General features: G+C 38.1%; 1 protein-coding gene across 6 annotated transcripts in view; it reads right to left on the bottom strand.

Moving 5' to 3' along the window:
* PCNP (PEST proteolytic signal containing nuclear protein) overlaps nt 1–17,728 on the bottom strand; it is a 56,676-nt gene that overhangs the window by 24,039 nt on the left and 14,909 nt on the right. For 2 of the 6 annotated variants that reach the window (XM_045869810.3, XM_045869811.2), the window contains exon 5: nt 4,016–16,840. The exons of the other annotated variants lie outside the window; for them this stretch is intronic. In XM_045869810.3, coding sequence (XP_045725766.2) covers nt 16,714–16,840 — 127 coding nt within the window. In that variant the 3' untranslated portion in view covers nt 4,016–16,713. Of the gene's footprint in view, nt 1–4,015; nt 16,841–17,728 lie in introns of those variants that run through there. 6 annotated transcript variants of the gene reach the window in all.

The following is a 17,728-nucleotide window of genomic DNA, read 5'->3' as shown; positions in this document are numbered from 1 at the left end:
GGAATTATTCCAGGTATGTGAAGGTGGTTTATATTGCAAATCAATAAATGTGATACATCACATTAACAAGAAAAAGAAAAAAAGTTGTATGATCATTTCAATAGGTGCAGAAAAAGCATCTGACAAAATACAACATCTGTTCATGATAAAAACTCTCAACAAAGTGGGTTCTTTGAAGGAACATATCTCAAAATAATAAGGTCCATATATGAAAAGCCAACAGATAACATCATATCAGTGGTGAAAAACTGAAAGCATTTCCTCTAAGGTAAGGAACAAGACAAGGATGTCCACGCTCACCACATTCATTTCAATATAGTACTGGAAATCCTAGCCGCAGCAATCAGACATGAAAAATAAAAGGCATCCAAGTTGTCAAGGAAGTACAGTAGTCATCATTTGAAGATGGCATGATAATATATACAGAAAACCCTAAAGATTCTACCAGAAAACTATTAGAATAAATGAATTCAGTAAAGTTGCAGGATACAAAATTAATATGCAGAAATCATTTGTATTTCTATACACCAATAGGGAAGTAGCAGAAAGAGAAATTAAGAAAATAACCCCATTTACAATTGCACCAAAAATAATAAAATACCTAGGAATGAATTTAACCATGGAGGTAAAAGACCTATACTCTGAAAACTATTAGACATTGGTGAAAGAAATTAAGGATGTCACAAATAGGGGGATATGCCATGCTCATAAATAGGAAAAATTAATATTGTTAAAATATCCATACCACCCAAAGCAATCTACTCATTCAATGCAATCCCTAACAAAATACCAATAGGATTTTTCATCGAACTAGAACAAATAATCCTAAAATTTGTAGCTCCTGAAAAGCTAAAGCAATCTTGAGAAAGAACAAAGGTAGAGGAATCACAATCCCAGATTTCAAGATATACAACAAAGCCGTAGTAATCAAAACAGTATGGTACTGGCACAAAGATAGATACATAGATCAATATAACAGGATAGAGAGCCTGGAAATAAACTCATGCCTATATGGTCAATTAATCAATGACAAAGGAGGCAAGAATATACAATGGGAAAGACGGTCTCTTTAATAAATGGTGTGGGCAAAACAGGATAGCTACATGCAAAAGAATGAAACTGGACCACTTTCTCATACCACACACAAACTAAAATAGATTAGCGATCTAAATGTGACCTGAAACCATAAAACTCCATCAAGAAAGTATAGGCATTAATCTCTTGGACGTAGGCCTTAATAATATATTTATGGATGTATCTCCTCAGGCAAGGGAAACAAAAGCAAAAATAAACTATTTGGGACTACACCAAAATAAAAAGCTTTTGGAAACCAACAGAAACCATCAACAAAACAAAAAGGCAACCTAGTGAATGGGAGAAGATATTTGCAAATGGTATATTCAATAGGGGGTCACTATCCAAAATATATAAGGACATTATACACTAAAAAACAATCCAATTAAAAAATAGGCAGAGGACCTGAATAGACCTATTTCCAAAGAAGACATAGAGATGGCCAACAGGCAAATGAAAACATGTCCAACATCACCAATCACCAGGGAAATGCAAATTAAAGCCACAATGAGTTATCAATTCACACCAGTCAGAATGGCTATAATCAAAAACACAAGAAATAAATGTTGGCAAGGATGTGGGGAAAAAGAACACTTGTGCACTGTTGCTGAGAATGTAAATTGGTGCAGCCACTATGGATAACAGTATGGAGGTTCCTCAAAAACTTAAACATAGAAATACCATATGATCCAGTAATTCCTCCCCAGAAGGGAGGAGTCAAGTGATGGGTAAAATAGGTGAGGGTGATTAATAGGTACAAACTTCCAGTTCTAAAATAAGTCATGGAGATGAAAAGTACAGCACAAGGAAAATAGTATTAAAAATACATTATTTGGGGGGCACCTCGGTGGCTCAGTGGGTTAAGCGTCCCACCCTTGATTTTGGCTGAGGTCATGATCTCAAGGTCGTGAGATTGCGCTCATACTGGGTATGGAAACTGCTTAAGATTCTCTCTCTCTCTCTGCCCCTCACTGCCCCACACTGACCGGCAAGCATGTGTGTGTGCACCCACACACACTCTAAAACAAACAAAATATATATATATAATTTTGAATAATCAAACTCACAGAAAAATTAATTTTTTGAGACATTTTATTTTTAAAATTTATTTTAGAGAGATAGAGAGAGCTCCAGTGTGGGAAAGGGCAGAGGGAGAGAATCTCAAGCAGACTTCCCACTGAGCACAGAGCCCTACATGGGGCTCTATCCCATGACCCAAGAGATCATGACCTGAGCTGAGATAATGAGTCAGCTGCTTAACCAACTGAGCCACCCAGGTGCCCCTCCTGAGACTTTTTAGAGTAACTTGTCAACCTGATGCCCCATCACATCTGAATTATTATGTATTTCGTATAAAGAAGTATTCTTTTGAATAACTGCAATACAGTCAGGAAATTATAATACATTACTGCCATCTAATCTATGTTCCAAGCTTTCTCTAAGCTCAGCTTTAGCAGCATCCTACATATCTGGATATGGTATTCTTTCACTATTATTGAAGATTCAAAATATTTTAAAATTTTCATAATTCCTTGACACGTTATTTGGAGGAATATACTCTATTTCTAAACAAGGACTTTTATTTATTTATTTTTTTAAATATTTTATTTATTTGACAGAGACACAGTGAGAGAAGGAACACAAGCAGGGGCAGAGGGAGAGGGAGAAGCAGGTTTCCCGCTGAGCAGGGAGCCCGATGCGGGGCTCAATCCCAGGACCCTGGGATCATGACCTGAGCCAAAGGCAGACGCTTAAGACTGAGCCACCCAGGCACCCCAAAACATGGACTTTTAAATCTTTTTGTTATTGATTTCTAAGAATTCTGTACTCAGATACACATTCTGTATATTTTCTATTCATTGAAATATGCCGAGGGCTGTTTTACGAACAAGCACATCGTCAATTTTTGCAAACGTTTTATGAGAATGTAAAAATATTCTGTATTTTGGACATTGTTTTAATGTGTAAATTAGGTCAAATTATTACTTTTGTTCAAATATTCTATACCCATACTGATTTTTTTTGGTTTGTCCTATCAGTTACTAAGAATAGCTTGTTAAAATATCCTTGTATGAATGTGGATTTGCCTCTTTTAATTTTCACAATTTTTGCTTTATATATCTTTTTTTTTTTTTAAGATTTTATTTATTTATTTGAGAGAGAGAGAGTGAGAGAGACAGAGAGCATGAGAGGGAGGAGGGTCAGAGGGAGAAGCAGACTCCCCGCCGAGCAGGGAGCCCGATGCGGGACTCGATCCCGGGACTCCAGGATCATGACCTGAGCCGAAGGCAGTCGCCCAACCAACTGAGCCACCCAGGCGCCCTTGCTTTATATATCTTAAAGTGTTATTAGGTGCATAAAATATAGAATTCTAACTTCCTGGTTTGTTGAATTTTTATTATTTATTTATTTGTTTTTAAAGATTTTATTTTTTTTATTTTTATTTTTTAAAGATTTTATTTTTTAGAGAGCGAGCGAGAGAGAAACAGCATGAGAGGGGAGAGGGTCAGAGGGAGAAGCAGGCTCCCCGCTGAGCCGGGAGCCCGATGTGGGACTCGATCCCAGGACCCTGGGATCATGACCTGAGCCGAAGGCAGACGCTTAACCATCTGAGCCACCCAGGCGCCCAAAGATTTTATTTATTTGACAGAGACACAGCGAGAGAGGGAACACAAGCAGGGGGAGTGGGAGAGGGAGAAGCAGGCTTCCTGCCGAGCAGGGAGCCCGATGCGGGGATCCCAGCACTCTGGGATCATGACCTGAGCCGAAGGCAGCCGCTTAACGACTGAGCCACCCAGGTGTCCCATGAACCTTTTATCATTATGAAAAGATAAAATGAGGTGTCCCTTGTAATACTCCTGGCTTCAAGTCTACTTTGGCTGAAATTAAAAGAGCTACATTAGCTTTTTTGGTATTCATATGGTATATTTCACCATCATGCTTTCAACCTGTCCATGTTCTTATATTTAAGGTATGTCTCTTATACATAGTATATAGCTGTCCTTTTTTTTTTTTAATCCAGCTGCCGGTCTTTATCTTTCCATAGGAATATTTAGTCCAATTAAAAAGTACGGCATAATTGGGCGCCTGGGTGGCTCAGTTGGTTAAGCGACTGCCTTCGGCTCAGGTCATGGTCCTGGAGTCCCTGGATCGAGTCCTGCATCGGGCTCCCTGATGGCGAGGAGCCTGTTTCTCCCTCTAACCCTCCCCCCTCTCATGTACTCTCTCTCATTCTCGCTCTCTCAAATAAATAAATAAATCTTTAAAAAAAAAAAAAAGGCATAATTACCAACACATTTGCATACAAATATGCCATTTTGCTCTTTTTTGCCCTACCTGTTCCACAGTCCTTTTACTTTTCTGCCTCTTTGAAAGATTCCAGGGTACCTAGGTGGTTCAGTTAAGCATCCGATGCTCAGTTTCGGCTCAGGTCATGATCTCAGGGTTGTGAGATCCAGCCCTGCGTCTGGCTCCACACTCAGCACAGAGTCTGCTTGATATTTTCTCTCCCTTTTCTTTGCCCCTCCCCCTGCTCTCTCTACATACATACATACATACATAAGCCTAAAAAAAAAAAGATCCCAGTCCCCTCCTCCCATTAGCTTGTTATTTGTATATTGTTTTAACTATTATTCAGTAGTTTGCCTGGACATGATGTTAAAGTTCTTGGCAGTGTCTTCTACTTCATGGGCATCCACTTCATGAGCTGTAGAACTTGTACATTCAGACACATATAATCCCATTCAAAAGATGTAGAAACAGACAAAAGAGAAATAGTCTAATAACTCCCATACCAATGGTACTTACCACTATACAATCAGGCTTAATGTTGACCACATTCCCTCAAATAGTCTAGTACCCTTTGAAAACCCTCTATGGCTTATCAAACTCAACACCCAAAAAACAAATAATCCAATCAAGAAATGGGAAGAAGATGTGAACAGACATTTCTCCAAAGAAGATATCCAAATGGCCAATAGACACATGAAAAAATGCTCTACATCACTCAGCATCAGGGAAATACAAATCAAAACCACAATGAGATACCACCTTACACCTGTCAGAATGGCTAAAATTAACAAGTCAGGAAACAAGAGATGTTGGTGAGGATGCAGAGAAAGGGGAACCCTCCTACACTGTTGGTGGGAATGCAAGCTGGTGCAGCCACTCTGGAAAATGGTATGGAGGTTCCTCAAAAAGTTGAAAACAGAGCTACCCTATGACCCAGCAATTGCACTACTGGGTATTGACCCCAAAGATACAAATGTAATGATCCGAAGGGGCACATGCACCCCAATGTTTATAGCAGCAATGTCCACAATAGCCAGACTATGGAAAAAGCCCAGATGTCCATGGACAGATGAATGGTAAAGAAGATGTATACATATACAATGGAATATTACTCAGCCATCAAAAAATGAAATCTTGCCATTTGCAATGATGTGGATGGAACTAGAGGGTATTATGCTAAGCAAAATAGGTCAATCAGAGAAAAACAATTATCATATGATCTCACTCATGTGGAATTTTAAAAACAAAATAGAAAAAAAAAACAAAACAGAGGATCACAGAGGAAGAGAGGAAAAAATAAAACAAGATGAAATCAGAGAGGGAAACAAACCATAAGAGACTTTTTTTTTTTCATATTTTATTTGACAGAGAGAGAGCACAAGTAGGCAGAGCAGCAGGCAAAGGGAGAGGGAGAAGCGAGCTTCCCGCTGAGCAGGGAGCCCAACATGGGGCTCGATCCCAGGACCCTTGAATCATGACCTGAGCCAAAGGTAGACGCTTAACTGACTGAGCCACCCAGGCACCCCACCGTAAGAGGCTCTTAATCATAGGAAACAAAATGAAGGTTGCTGGAGGGGATGGGGGTGGGAGGATAGAGCAACTGGGTGATGGACATTAAGGAGGGCACGTGACGTAATGAGCACAGGGTGTAAGACTGATGAATCACTGACCTCTACCTCTGAAACTAGTAACACATTATATGTTAACTAATTAAATTTAAATTTTAAAAAAAGGAAAAAGAAAACCATCTATGGATTTTCTGTCATTATCTGCTACTTACCTAAATTCTGGCTGGCGATTTTTCTTAAAAACTTAAAAGTTACCCTGTATATATCTGTCAATTTTCCCCCCTCTGCAGCATCTACCATTCTCCCAGCTAGTAGGTCCAAACCCTTAGTCTCCTGGGATGCTTCCATCTCCCATCATTGATTCAACCACTACATTCCTTAGCAATGTCTCTGACGTTAGTTCCATCTCATTACTGCTAATTAATGTTAACATATCATTCTGAGCTTTTATAAACTCATTCATGTAGCATGCTACCAATACCTTGCTTTCCTAGCTCCCATGTTTGCCCTATTACCCTTTTTGTGTTATACCCATTACTTCAATTATTTAAAACTGCCCTTCATCTTGAAGCTCCCCCGTTTTCTAATGGCTCCCCGTCTATAACAAAGAAACCACAACAGGAATGCAAGTAACTCTGTATGGGACAAGAGACTGCTGTTATAATTCTCCATTTCAACATGGTGGCACTGCACCAGCATGCTTTATTATAAGTTGGAAAGGCCATATGTTAAACTGGAATTTATAAAAAATTGGAAGAAAAAAATAAAAATAAAAGTTGGCACCAAATAGCAGCTGCTTTGTCTTAAGTTACTCCTATCATAGAAAGCCAGGTCTCTGGTAAAAGTGATGATTCCCTATTTTCTTCCTTAGAGCATCACATAGCCAATGCCTGCCATAGTACTTATATGGGATAGAATGAGAATATGGTGTGTTTTGTTTTGTTTTTAAATATTTTATTTATTTGACAGAGAGAGACACAGCGAGAGAGGGAACACAAGCAGGGGGAGTGGGAGAGGGAGAAGCAGGCTTCCCGCCGAGCAGGGAGCCCGATGTGGGGCTCGATCCCAGGACCCTTGAATCATGACCTGAGCCGAAGGCAGACGTCTAACGACTGAGCCACCCAGGCGCCCCTTGTTTTGTTTTGTTTTTAAGATTTTATTTATTTATTTGACAGAGAGAGACACAGCAAGAGAAGGAACACAAGCGGGGAAGTGGGAGATGGAGAAGCAGGCTTCCCGCCGAGCAGGGAGCCCGATGCGGGGCTCGATCCCAGGACCCTGGGATCATGACCTGAGCCGAAGGCAGATTCTTTTTTTTTTTTTTTTAAAGATTTATTTATTTATTTGAGAGAGCGAGAGAATACATGAGGGGGGGAGGGTTAGAGGGAGAAGCAGGCTCCTCGCCAGGCAGGGAGCCCGATGCGGGACTCGATCCAGGGACTCCAGGATCATGACCTGAGCCGAAGGCAGTCGCTCAACCAACTGAGCCACCCAGGCGCCCCCGAAGGCAGATTCTTAACGACTGAGCCACCCAGGGGCCCCTTGTTTGTTTGTTTTTTAAAGATCCTATTTATTTGAGAGAGAAAGAATGAGACAGAGAGGGAGCATGAGACCGGGGAGTGTCAGAGGGAGCAGCAGACACCCCACTGAGCAGGGAGCCCCATGCGGGACTCGATCCCAGGACTCCAGGATCATGACCTGAGCTGAAGGCAGTCGCTTAACCAACTGAGCCACCCAGCTGCCCCTGTTTTTTTTTTTTTTTAAATAGTGCTTTTTCAAAAAGATTTTATTTATTTGACAGAGAGAGAGCGCACAAACGGGGGAGTGGAAGAGGGAGAGGAAGCAGATGCCCCACTGAGTAGGGAGCCTGATGTGGGGCTCGATCCCAGGACCCCAAGATCATGACTTGAGCCGAAGGCAGACGCTTAACTGACTGAGCCACCCAGGCACCCAGAGAAGAAACATGTTTAAAAGCTGGGAAAGTGACATTTTTTTTTCTCAAAGTGATCCTCTGAGAGTATAACTACACTGAAATCCTGTTTTGAGAAATCTGCTTGTATGGTAAATATGTATGAATGTTCATACACAAAGTTGATATCCACACACAGCATGGCAACAGTGTTGTTAGAATATTTTGAGGGTTTTATATCCAACTGAGTATTATATTTATGGTGAAGAGGCACCTTGTGACTAAGTTAAACCACTACTCACACCTTGATTTTTTTTTTTTTAAAGATTTTATTTATTTATTTATTAGAGAGCAAGCGAGAGAGAAACAGCATGAGAGAGGAGAGGGTCAGAAGGAGAAGCAGGTTCCCCGCTGAGCCGGGAGCCCATGTGGGACTCGATCCCAGGACCCTGGGATCATGACCTGAGCCGAAGGCAGTCGCTTAACCAACTGAGCCACCCAGGCGCCCCTTGATTTTTTTTTTAATAAACTTTTTTTAAAGAGCAGTTTTAGGTTCATAGCAAAATTGAGCAGAAGAGTAGAGTTCCCATCTATTCTGTCCCCACAGATACACCTTATCATTCTCAATTTGCATCTTCACTGGAACTCCTGGCTGGCTCCATCAGTAGAGCATACAACTCTTGATTTGGGGGTTGTAAGTTGGAGCCCCATGCTGGGTGTACTGATTAAAAACAAAATCTTTAAATAAAAAAAATTTGCATCTTCAGGGGTGCCTGGGTGGCTCAGTCAGTTAAGCATCTGCCTCTTCATTTTGGCTCAGGTCATGATCTCAGGGTTGTGATACTGAGCCCTGTATTGGGCTCCACATTGGGTGTGGAACCTGCTTAAGATTCTCTCTCCCTCTGCCTTTTCCCTCACCTCTGCCTCTCAAAAAAAAAAAAAAAAAAAAAAATTGCATCTTCAGTTAGATTTGCTAGAGTCATCTGCCAATGTTTCAACATCTAATTAGTACTTACATTCTTTTAATGTTACTTTGCTTGCATTACTGGATTTCAAGTGTTCTGCTTGTTTTGATCTTTTTTCTTATAGTCAAGGTATATAAATTATATAGGAACTTTGTTTTATTTTGAGGCATGGTTATGTGGGTAAATTCACAGTTCTATTGATCTATCCAAATCTTACAGCACCTACGATTTAGTTATGGAGTTCCGAAAGCAAGCAGCAGAAATAAAACAAGCAACTCAAGGTGTATGACCAGCATGAAATCAGGACAATGCTAGACTCCGAGTGAAATGCATTTTGTGGTGCATTTGGATGACATACTAATCAGTGAGAGACTCAAGAGTTCAGGTACCTGTCCCTGCAGTAAAGTTATAGTGGTTATCCTTGATATTTTACATAGTACACAACAGTTTGTATTTTTTCTAAATATTAAGCAATGTGAATTCAATGGACACTGCAGATAAAGTGCTCCCAGGGAGGATTTACTCTCAGGAAAGAAAAAAGATTTATGATAACAGCACTTTTGGACTACATAAAAAAATGTACACAGCTGTCAATTAGTTCTGTGTCCATGTGCATTAGTTAAGTGGATATCTACTGTGATGTGGGTCAAAGCCTTTGGTTTAAGAAAGTTCTCACACAGGGGTGCCTGGGTGGCTCAGCCAGTTAAGCATCTGCCTTCGGCTCAGGTCATGATCCCAGGGTCCTGGGATCGAGCCCCACATCGGGCTCCCTGCTCAGTGGGGAGCCTGCTTCTCCAGCTGCCTGCTGCTTTCCCTGACAAATAAGTAAATCAATCACTCAATCAATCTTAAAAAAAAAAGTTCTCATATCTAATTCAGACATGCTAGAATGACAGCTAACCTTATTCACCTTATTTAGGGATACCTCTATTCTCACTCATTTCTCCAATGATCCAAGTAATGTAGGATCGATGTAGGAAATTTGCAAAGTATAGGACAATGAAAAGAAGCAAAAAATAAAAACAAAAAGCAATAATCATTGCTAGCCAACAATGATTCCCATAGGAGTGGAAGGGTACATATAACCAGGGATTTGTCATGCAGTGGAATATGGGATTCCCAAAATTTGTCTTCACTGTTGATGGTGGGCCCCCCTCAGTATGCTGTTCTTCCCTGCAGGGAACACACTCTCTCCTCAAAGATCTGAAATTTGGCCTCTTGGTCTCTCCTCTAAGATGTTAAATCTTTCCCTTGTTCACTTACTCCCTGAGCCCTAAGGTGGTAGACTGTCCCAGCAGTTGCTACTTCTGCTACACCTGAGAGTTCTCACACTTAGAATCTTTATGCAGATCCTCCTTGACTTAAGATGGTGTTACAGCCCCATAAACCCACTGGAGTTGGAAATAATGTTAAGTCAAAAACGCATTTAATACACCTAACCTACTAAACACCATAGCTTAGCTTGGCCTAACTTAAAGGTGCTCCAACACCTACATTATTAGCCTACAGTTGGGAAAACCATCTAACACAAAGTCTACTGTATAAAAAAGTGTCTAATATCTCATGTAATTTATTGAATACTGCACTCAATGCAAAAAACAGAATGGCTGTATGTGTACTGAATAGTTTTGTTTTTTTTTTTTAAGAGTTTATTTATTTGACAGAGAGAGACACAGCGAGAGAGGGAACACAAGCAGGGGGAGTGGGGGAGGGAGAAGCAGGCTTCCCGCGGAGCAGGGAGCCCGATGTGGGGCTCGATCCCAGGACCCTGGGATCATGACCTGAGCCGAAGGCAGGCGCTCAACGACTGAGCCACCCACGCGCCCCGTGTACTGAATAGTTTTAAGTGTATCGGTTGTTTACCCTTGTGATTGAATGGCTGACTGGTAGCTAGCTGCATACTGCCAGCCCAGGAAAAGATAAAAATTCAAAATTCTAAGTATGGTTTCTACTGAACGTGTATCTTTTTGCCAGACGTGTAATCACTGTGCAGCATCATGAAGTTGAAAAATCGTAAGTCAAACCATTGGTAAGGTGGGGACTGTCCGTATTAGTTTTCCCTTGATATAATCTTCAAAAAGCCTTTGACAAAATTCAACACCCATCTCTGATAAAAAGCACTTAAAAAAATAGGAATTGACGGATATTTTTAACATGATAAAATATGTTTAGTCCTAAAGCCAGCATCTTATTTAATGGCTAAACACTGGAAACATTTCTACTGAGAACAAGAATAAGGGAAGGGTGCCCGTTATTTCTCTTATTCAATACTGTACTAGTGGTATTAAGCAATACAGTTAGACAAGAAAAATGAGTTAGAGGCACAGAAACTGGTAAAGAATTAAAACCAACTCTATTTGCAGGTGATATGATGATATACCTGAAAAATCCTAGAGAAATGATAAAACTCAATATGAGAATTCAGTAAGATAGCAAGACACAGCATTAACATACAGAAATTGCCTTCATATCCTAAAAGGATCAGCACACAATGGTAGAGGAAACCTCATTTCAATAACAATAAAGATTAAATACTTAGGACTAAGCTCACAAGAAATATGCAAAACCTATAGGAGAAAAAATTTAAAACACCCCTGAAAGACACAAAAGCAGAGTGCTCTTGATTATGATGGCTTATTATCATAGATATCAGTTAACTAAAATTAGATCCTGATCTCACAAATGCACAAGAATATGCTCCAAATTAGTAGGAATCTCCTTAAATTAAAAAATGAAACAATACAAAAGCACAAGAAAAACACGGGTAAATTCATCTCTAGTATCAGTATAGAGAAAGGCTTTCTAAATATTAACATTAAATTGAGAGGCAATAAAAAATTAACAGAGTTTACTACAGAAAAAATGAAAGCTTTCTGCATTGCAAACAAAACAAAACAAAACAAAAAGCACCAAAATCAAAGCCAAAGGACAATTAATTGGGAAAACTATAACACATCAAAGATAAAGAGTTAGTATATAAGGAATTCTTAAAATTTGAGAAAGGACCAAAAACCCATAGTAAAATGGGAATGACATGAACAGACTATTCATAAAGATACTCAGATGGCCCTTAAATACAGAGGATACCTTACTTCATTCGTAGCTAGAGATGCAAATCAAAACTAATGTGAAATACCATTTTTTACCTATCTGATTTGGCAAAAATTAAAAAGCATGACCTAAACATCCTGTTGGCAAGGCTGTGAAAAGAGGCATGAACTCTTATACATTCCTGGTGGGAAAACAAACTTGGTACAACCCTTTTGGATGAGAATTTGGCAAAATCTAACAAAAGTACATATACACTTATATTTTGACTCAGCAATCCTATGTTTGGGAATTTACCTGAAGGAAGATACATCCCAACAATATGAAAATACACATGCACAAGGTTACTCAATTATAGCACTGTAATGGCAAAATATTGGAAATGACCTAAATGCCCATACATAGAAGAGTAACTGCATAAACTATAGTATATTCACACTACATAGCTGTTAAAAATGTTTTTGGAGTATTATCTCCATGAACTGGTATAGTTTCCAGGGTATACTGTAAAGTAGGAAAAAACCACCAAAATATAAAAGTTAACTATAACATGCTACATATCATGTAAGAAAAAAAGGGAAATAATAACCACTCATTTATTCAAAAGAGACAGGAAGTATAAAACAGAAACCAGAAATAGATTACCTACAGGGGATAGGTGCAAACGGGATAGAAAGGCTAGGAGAAAGAGAAAGAGCTAGAAAGGATAGGAAGGAGTGACACCTTTTGTATAGTTCTAACTTTTAGAACTATGCTAATATTTTACATACAAAAAAACCCCCCACAAATTAACAAAGAATGGGCAGCATTCATTGTGAAATACAAACAAAAACAAGTTAACTAATTTCATTACAAAAGAGTAGCATAACCATACTGAAAGGGGAACTGAGAAAAGAACCCACATTACTTTGTAAAACAGTATTTTGATTATGCACTGTAAGACTGAAAAAAAAAAGCAACTATACACAAATACTGCACAGGCTGGTAAGCTGTTTTTTCACTGGTAGATACGTGGTTAATAATTCTGAAAGTATTTTCTGTGTATTCTATAAATTGGGCAAATAAAAGTGAACATACTGGAGATAGATTTCTTACTGTTGGATAAAAGTTTCAAATATAGGAAGACTAGAATCAACTCTGGTGTTGGCCTGGTATTGGAGATACACACACATACATCAATCTAGAAATAGATATAGGTGTATATATTACACACATTTTCTAGCTCTGTTAAGCAGGCCAGAAGCAATGATACCTCAGTACCTATGAGATCAAGTACTATTTTAATTTCTAAAGACCACTGTCTCTAGAAGGAACCATGCTTAGAGGAATCACTAATTCCAGGGCTGGAGAAGAGAAAATCCAAGATGGGTACAGTGTATCTTTTGTTGCCAGAATTTAAGTATTAAAAGGATGGCAACATCAAAAAGACATGAGGGTCAACTGAAAGGAGTTTGCATGGGCAAATTGGGACATTCTGAGTTACAAAATAAATAATGGTAGTAATGGGTCGTAACCTAAAGAATAACGTAAGGTTACATGGGCCCATTATCAATAAAATAAAATAAATAATGAATGGGGGGGGACTTCCTCAGAGCAGAATTTCAACTACTAAAAGCAGAAGAAATGTTGGAAATAGCAAACCATCACTTGGCAAATTCTACACTAAAAATTGTTTCAGGAAAGAACCACGGGGGAAGAAAAAACCATGAATGCAGGGGCGCCTGGGTGGCTCAGTCATTAAGCGTCTCCTTAGGCTCGGGTCATGATCCCAGGGTCCTGGGATAGAGCCCCGCATCTGGTTCCCTGCTCGGCGGGGGGCCTGCTTCTCCCTCTCCCCCTCCCCCTGCTTGTGTTCCCTCTCTCGCTGTGTCTCTCTCTGTCAAATAAATAAAATCTTAAAAAAAAAAAAAAAAAGATGACATTATTTAAAAAAAAAGAACCATGAATGCCTGCCCTCTTAGTGGGCAACAGTATGAAAAATAGGGTACTTACATAGTCCCTAGAATTTCCCCACAAGATACTAATTACAAGATACAAATTACAAGATAGTAATTTGACAGTGGAGAACTCTGGCAGACACCACCTTCAGCAAGTGATCAATTATTAACAGTGTAAGCAACAGGACAAATTATCATCATGCACTTGCTGCTACACTGAGGACACGTCAGTTCTGTGTTATTCTTGCCAAAAATTCATAAACTCAATTTAACCATGAGGAAATAGTAGGCAAACCCCCAACTGAGGATCTTTTACAAATAACTGCCCTGTCCTTTTTAAAAAGTCTAAGGTCATGAACAAACAATGAAGTGTCCCAGACTAAAGGATTAAAGAAAGAGGACAACTACACCATGTGGGATAATGAAGTGGATCTTTGACTAGAAAGATTAGTGGAGCAAATGGTGAAATGTGAAAAAAGCCTGTAGAACAATACAAGGTAATTAATATTAAACTTTATAATAATGTTAATTCCCTGATTTTGACAATTGTCCTGTAGTTATTTAAGATGTTAACATCTGGAGAACATGGAAATACCCTGTAATATTTTCACAATGTTTTGTTAAGTCTGAAATTTTTTTCAAAATGAAGTTTAAAATTCAAAAAAGTATCTTCATGTGACCAGGAACGTAACTTTCCTCCACGCTAAGTCAAGCTAATCTGGATTACTAGAGCGAAGGAAAAAAATTTGAAAACAAACAGCCTTCATTTGTAATTATTCAAACTGGAATGAATCTTAATTCTAAAATGTAGCTCAATTTTTTATTTACTAGGACCTGACCTTCTGGGCAGCAGCTGTATAAACATTTCAAACACATGACATGGAGCCAATGGATGGCAGACACTATGTATACCTTCTAACACTTAGGGATTTCCAAAGATATGCCTTGGCAGGATTTTGTACAGCACAGGACAGAAAACACTTTGGCAGTGAAGGAGAGGGATGATTTGGATTAAGTCTTTTCCAACCCCAGATACTGTAATGCTATAGAACTATGTGCTAAGTTAGGTAGACTCCAATAAATACTAATTTTAAATTTCCCATTACTTTGGCCAACAATCTGGGCAAGAGCAACAATCATAACATCTGGCTCGTCTTTTTTGTTAAATAAATAAAAAAACAAAACAAAAACCCCAGCAACAATTATGTAGAATAGAAAATAAGAACACTATTGAGTTTGACAAATTTATTGGTATTTTAGTAAAGACATTCATCTCAGTCGTTTCTCTCCCATCTTGACCTTAGGTTAGTATTTCATTTGAGTCAAGAAAAGAATATGTAGGAGAGGGATGTTATTTTAACATAAACAGTAAAATGGACAAAAGTGGAAAGTCCGCCTACATTAAAGCAAGTTAAATTCATCTATCTTGATATAATTAAATCATGTAAGGACTAATAGTTCTATATACATTTCCATTGTTTTACTTGGGGCTTACTCTAAACTTAAATGCAAATGAACAAAATGTTAGGAATATATACAGGCTGCTTCTCTGGAGTTATTACCTATTAAAAGAGCTCAGCAAGTAGTTACCACCAATAAAATAGTCTGAAGCTGCCTCCAAATTAAACATTGCAGGAGTATTCAAAGAAATCATTATACGGTGTTTCTTTTATCTGTGACTACGCTTGTAAAGATGTGTTTATAACTGTCACATTAAAAAATAATTCATATACAAAAATTTTAAAAAAACCCTACAAAACACAGATCTAACAACATATATGTGGTCAAAGAATCCATAAAATATGTTTAAAGATGCATTTTCTTTCTTTTTATCTTCAGTACCTAAAATGTGCTTTTGAGAGGCCATTGGTTAATATGTATACACTTCAAATAAACCATATTACTGTACTAAAATAAGAATTCTTGTATTAAGTTCAAATGAAACTCGCTTTCACAAGTTAGTAACTTAAATTAAGCTTTAACAAAGTTACAGAAAGTGCATCTTTCTCATTTTCATCTTCATACAATGTTGCTTTTTTGGCGTTTCTACCTTTTAAAAATAAAAACAGCCAAATATTTAAGTATTATGTACATTTAAATTTTTGGTGGTGGTTTGTATTTTAAAAGAAACAGCTTCCTTATGATTTGCCTCAAGATCTGGTGGAAATGCTTACAGGAACTAGCTAATAACAAAAACCAAGAGAAGCACATTCAAAATACTGATTTACTTTGGTAGCAAATGGTCTTTGAAGACTAATGAAGGTAGACAAGACCCGTTAAAGTGAAGTGGGCTATTTCAAATACTCAACAATTTACATAAAATTTTTTTAAAAAATTTTAAAGAGCTAAGCATCTGTACCAACTGATAGCAATGCAGTATCTAGTTTATGATGACCTGAAACAAAACAAATGCCCATTAGGAAAAAAAAAAAGCTGTATTTTAATTTTATCTAACGTACTTTCAGTCAATAGTCCAGTAACATTTTCCTCCCAATACAATACTCCCTCTTCTATAAGGCTGTTCCTGGGAGCCTGACACTTTAGGTTAATAAGGGAGTTAAGAGTAACTGCTTGCAGTTTAACAGACAATAACTTTTTGCGTTCCTCTTAATGTGCTAATAGTTGTGTCTAAAAAAATATGCAATTCTTAGAAAGGTACCATTTCTGATTTTTTATTATCTGTAACCTTTGGAAACTAATCACATGAAACTACAAAATTAGCAAATGTTTTGAAATCTGTATATAAAACATAAATTACCTCTAATTTCAAACTCTCATTTATTAGTGTACCACTCAATCTTAAAAAAAAAGAAAAAAAAAAAAAAGGCTCCAAAGACAGTCTTACACCATGTTCTTTAAAAAAGGAAACTGTTCCTTTTAACTTTTCACCCACCCCACACCCCAATTTCAAAACACATCATTTAATTGTCTTGGTCATGGACATTTCCAAGATGAGATTTTATATTTCGCTCCCATAGCTTCTGGTTATCAGAAAAACCATGCTTTCCTTTATTGAAGGAGTTTGGTCCTGCTGATGTTGGTGTATCCCTGTGTTAAAAGACAGGAAATTTATTTAAAAGTTACATAAAGCCTTTCGGGCCATGTTTTTAACTCATTCAAAACATATTTGTTTAGTACCTATTATGGACAAGGCCTAAGTATCACAAGCCCCTAGAGAGTTTTTAAAAAATACCCTTTCTATGTAAGACCCAGTCCTAAAATTCCAGATTCAGTAGGTCTGAGGAGAGACCAGCATGTTTAACAAACACCTAAGGGGATTCTGACCTATAGCTAAGCGTGGCAACCACAACTGTGTTTAGAACTGTTGCTTGAAACGCTTCAACAGGGTCATGAAATCAACTGATGGCTTGCCATCAGCATCTATAAAAAATGAAATAGAAGAAAAACATGAAGATATATTACACACAGAAAGGTTCAGTGTCATTGTGGATTTGTTTCAGTTTTACATCTTTTACGTTTTTAAACATATAAACAACAAACAAACTGGGTGTTTAGACAAGGTTATAAGATCAGATGTGTTTCCTACTTTAGGTCCCAGTATGTAAGGAAAGCGGGCAGGCAGTCACCGGGACTGTTCCTATTTGAACCCTAGACTCCAAGTCTGATATAGATGCTTGCATATGGACTTAGTTCTCTGGGAGTTTATAATTTGGTAGAAATGGGGACAAACTATGGGTTGATTTAAATCCAAACTTCCTTACTAGCCTCTAAGTTATCTTAAATACAAGAAAATGTGCATTACGTTAACTTGATATGTTATTTCCGTGACAACAGAAACATGGAGGAAAATTAAAATACTTGCCCAATTTTGGTATTTGGCATCTTAATTAGGAAAAAATGACATGTACAATCAAGATTAAATGGTGAGAATAATATGACAGGTGAATGAGTGAAAGCCTTTTCTTTTTTATACTG

The sequence above is a fragment of the Mirounga angustirostris genome, unplaced genomic scaffold, assembly GCF_029215605.1.
Source record: "Mirounga angustirostris isolate CCGP_5_RB_7025 unplaced genomic scaffold, mMirAng1.0.hap1 SCAF_1, whole genome shotgun sequence".
Taxonomy (NCBI): domain Eukaryota; kingdom Metazoa; phylum Chordata; class Mammalia; order Carnivora; family Phocidae; genus Mirounga; species Mirounga angustirostris.
This window is presented reverse-complemented; position numbering and strand designations above follow the sequence as displayed.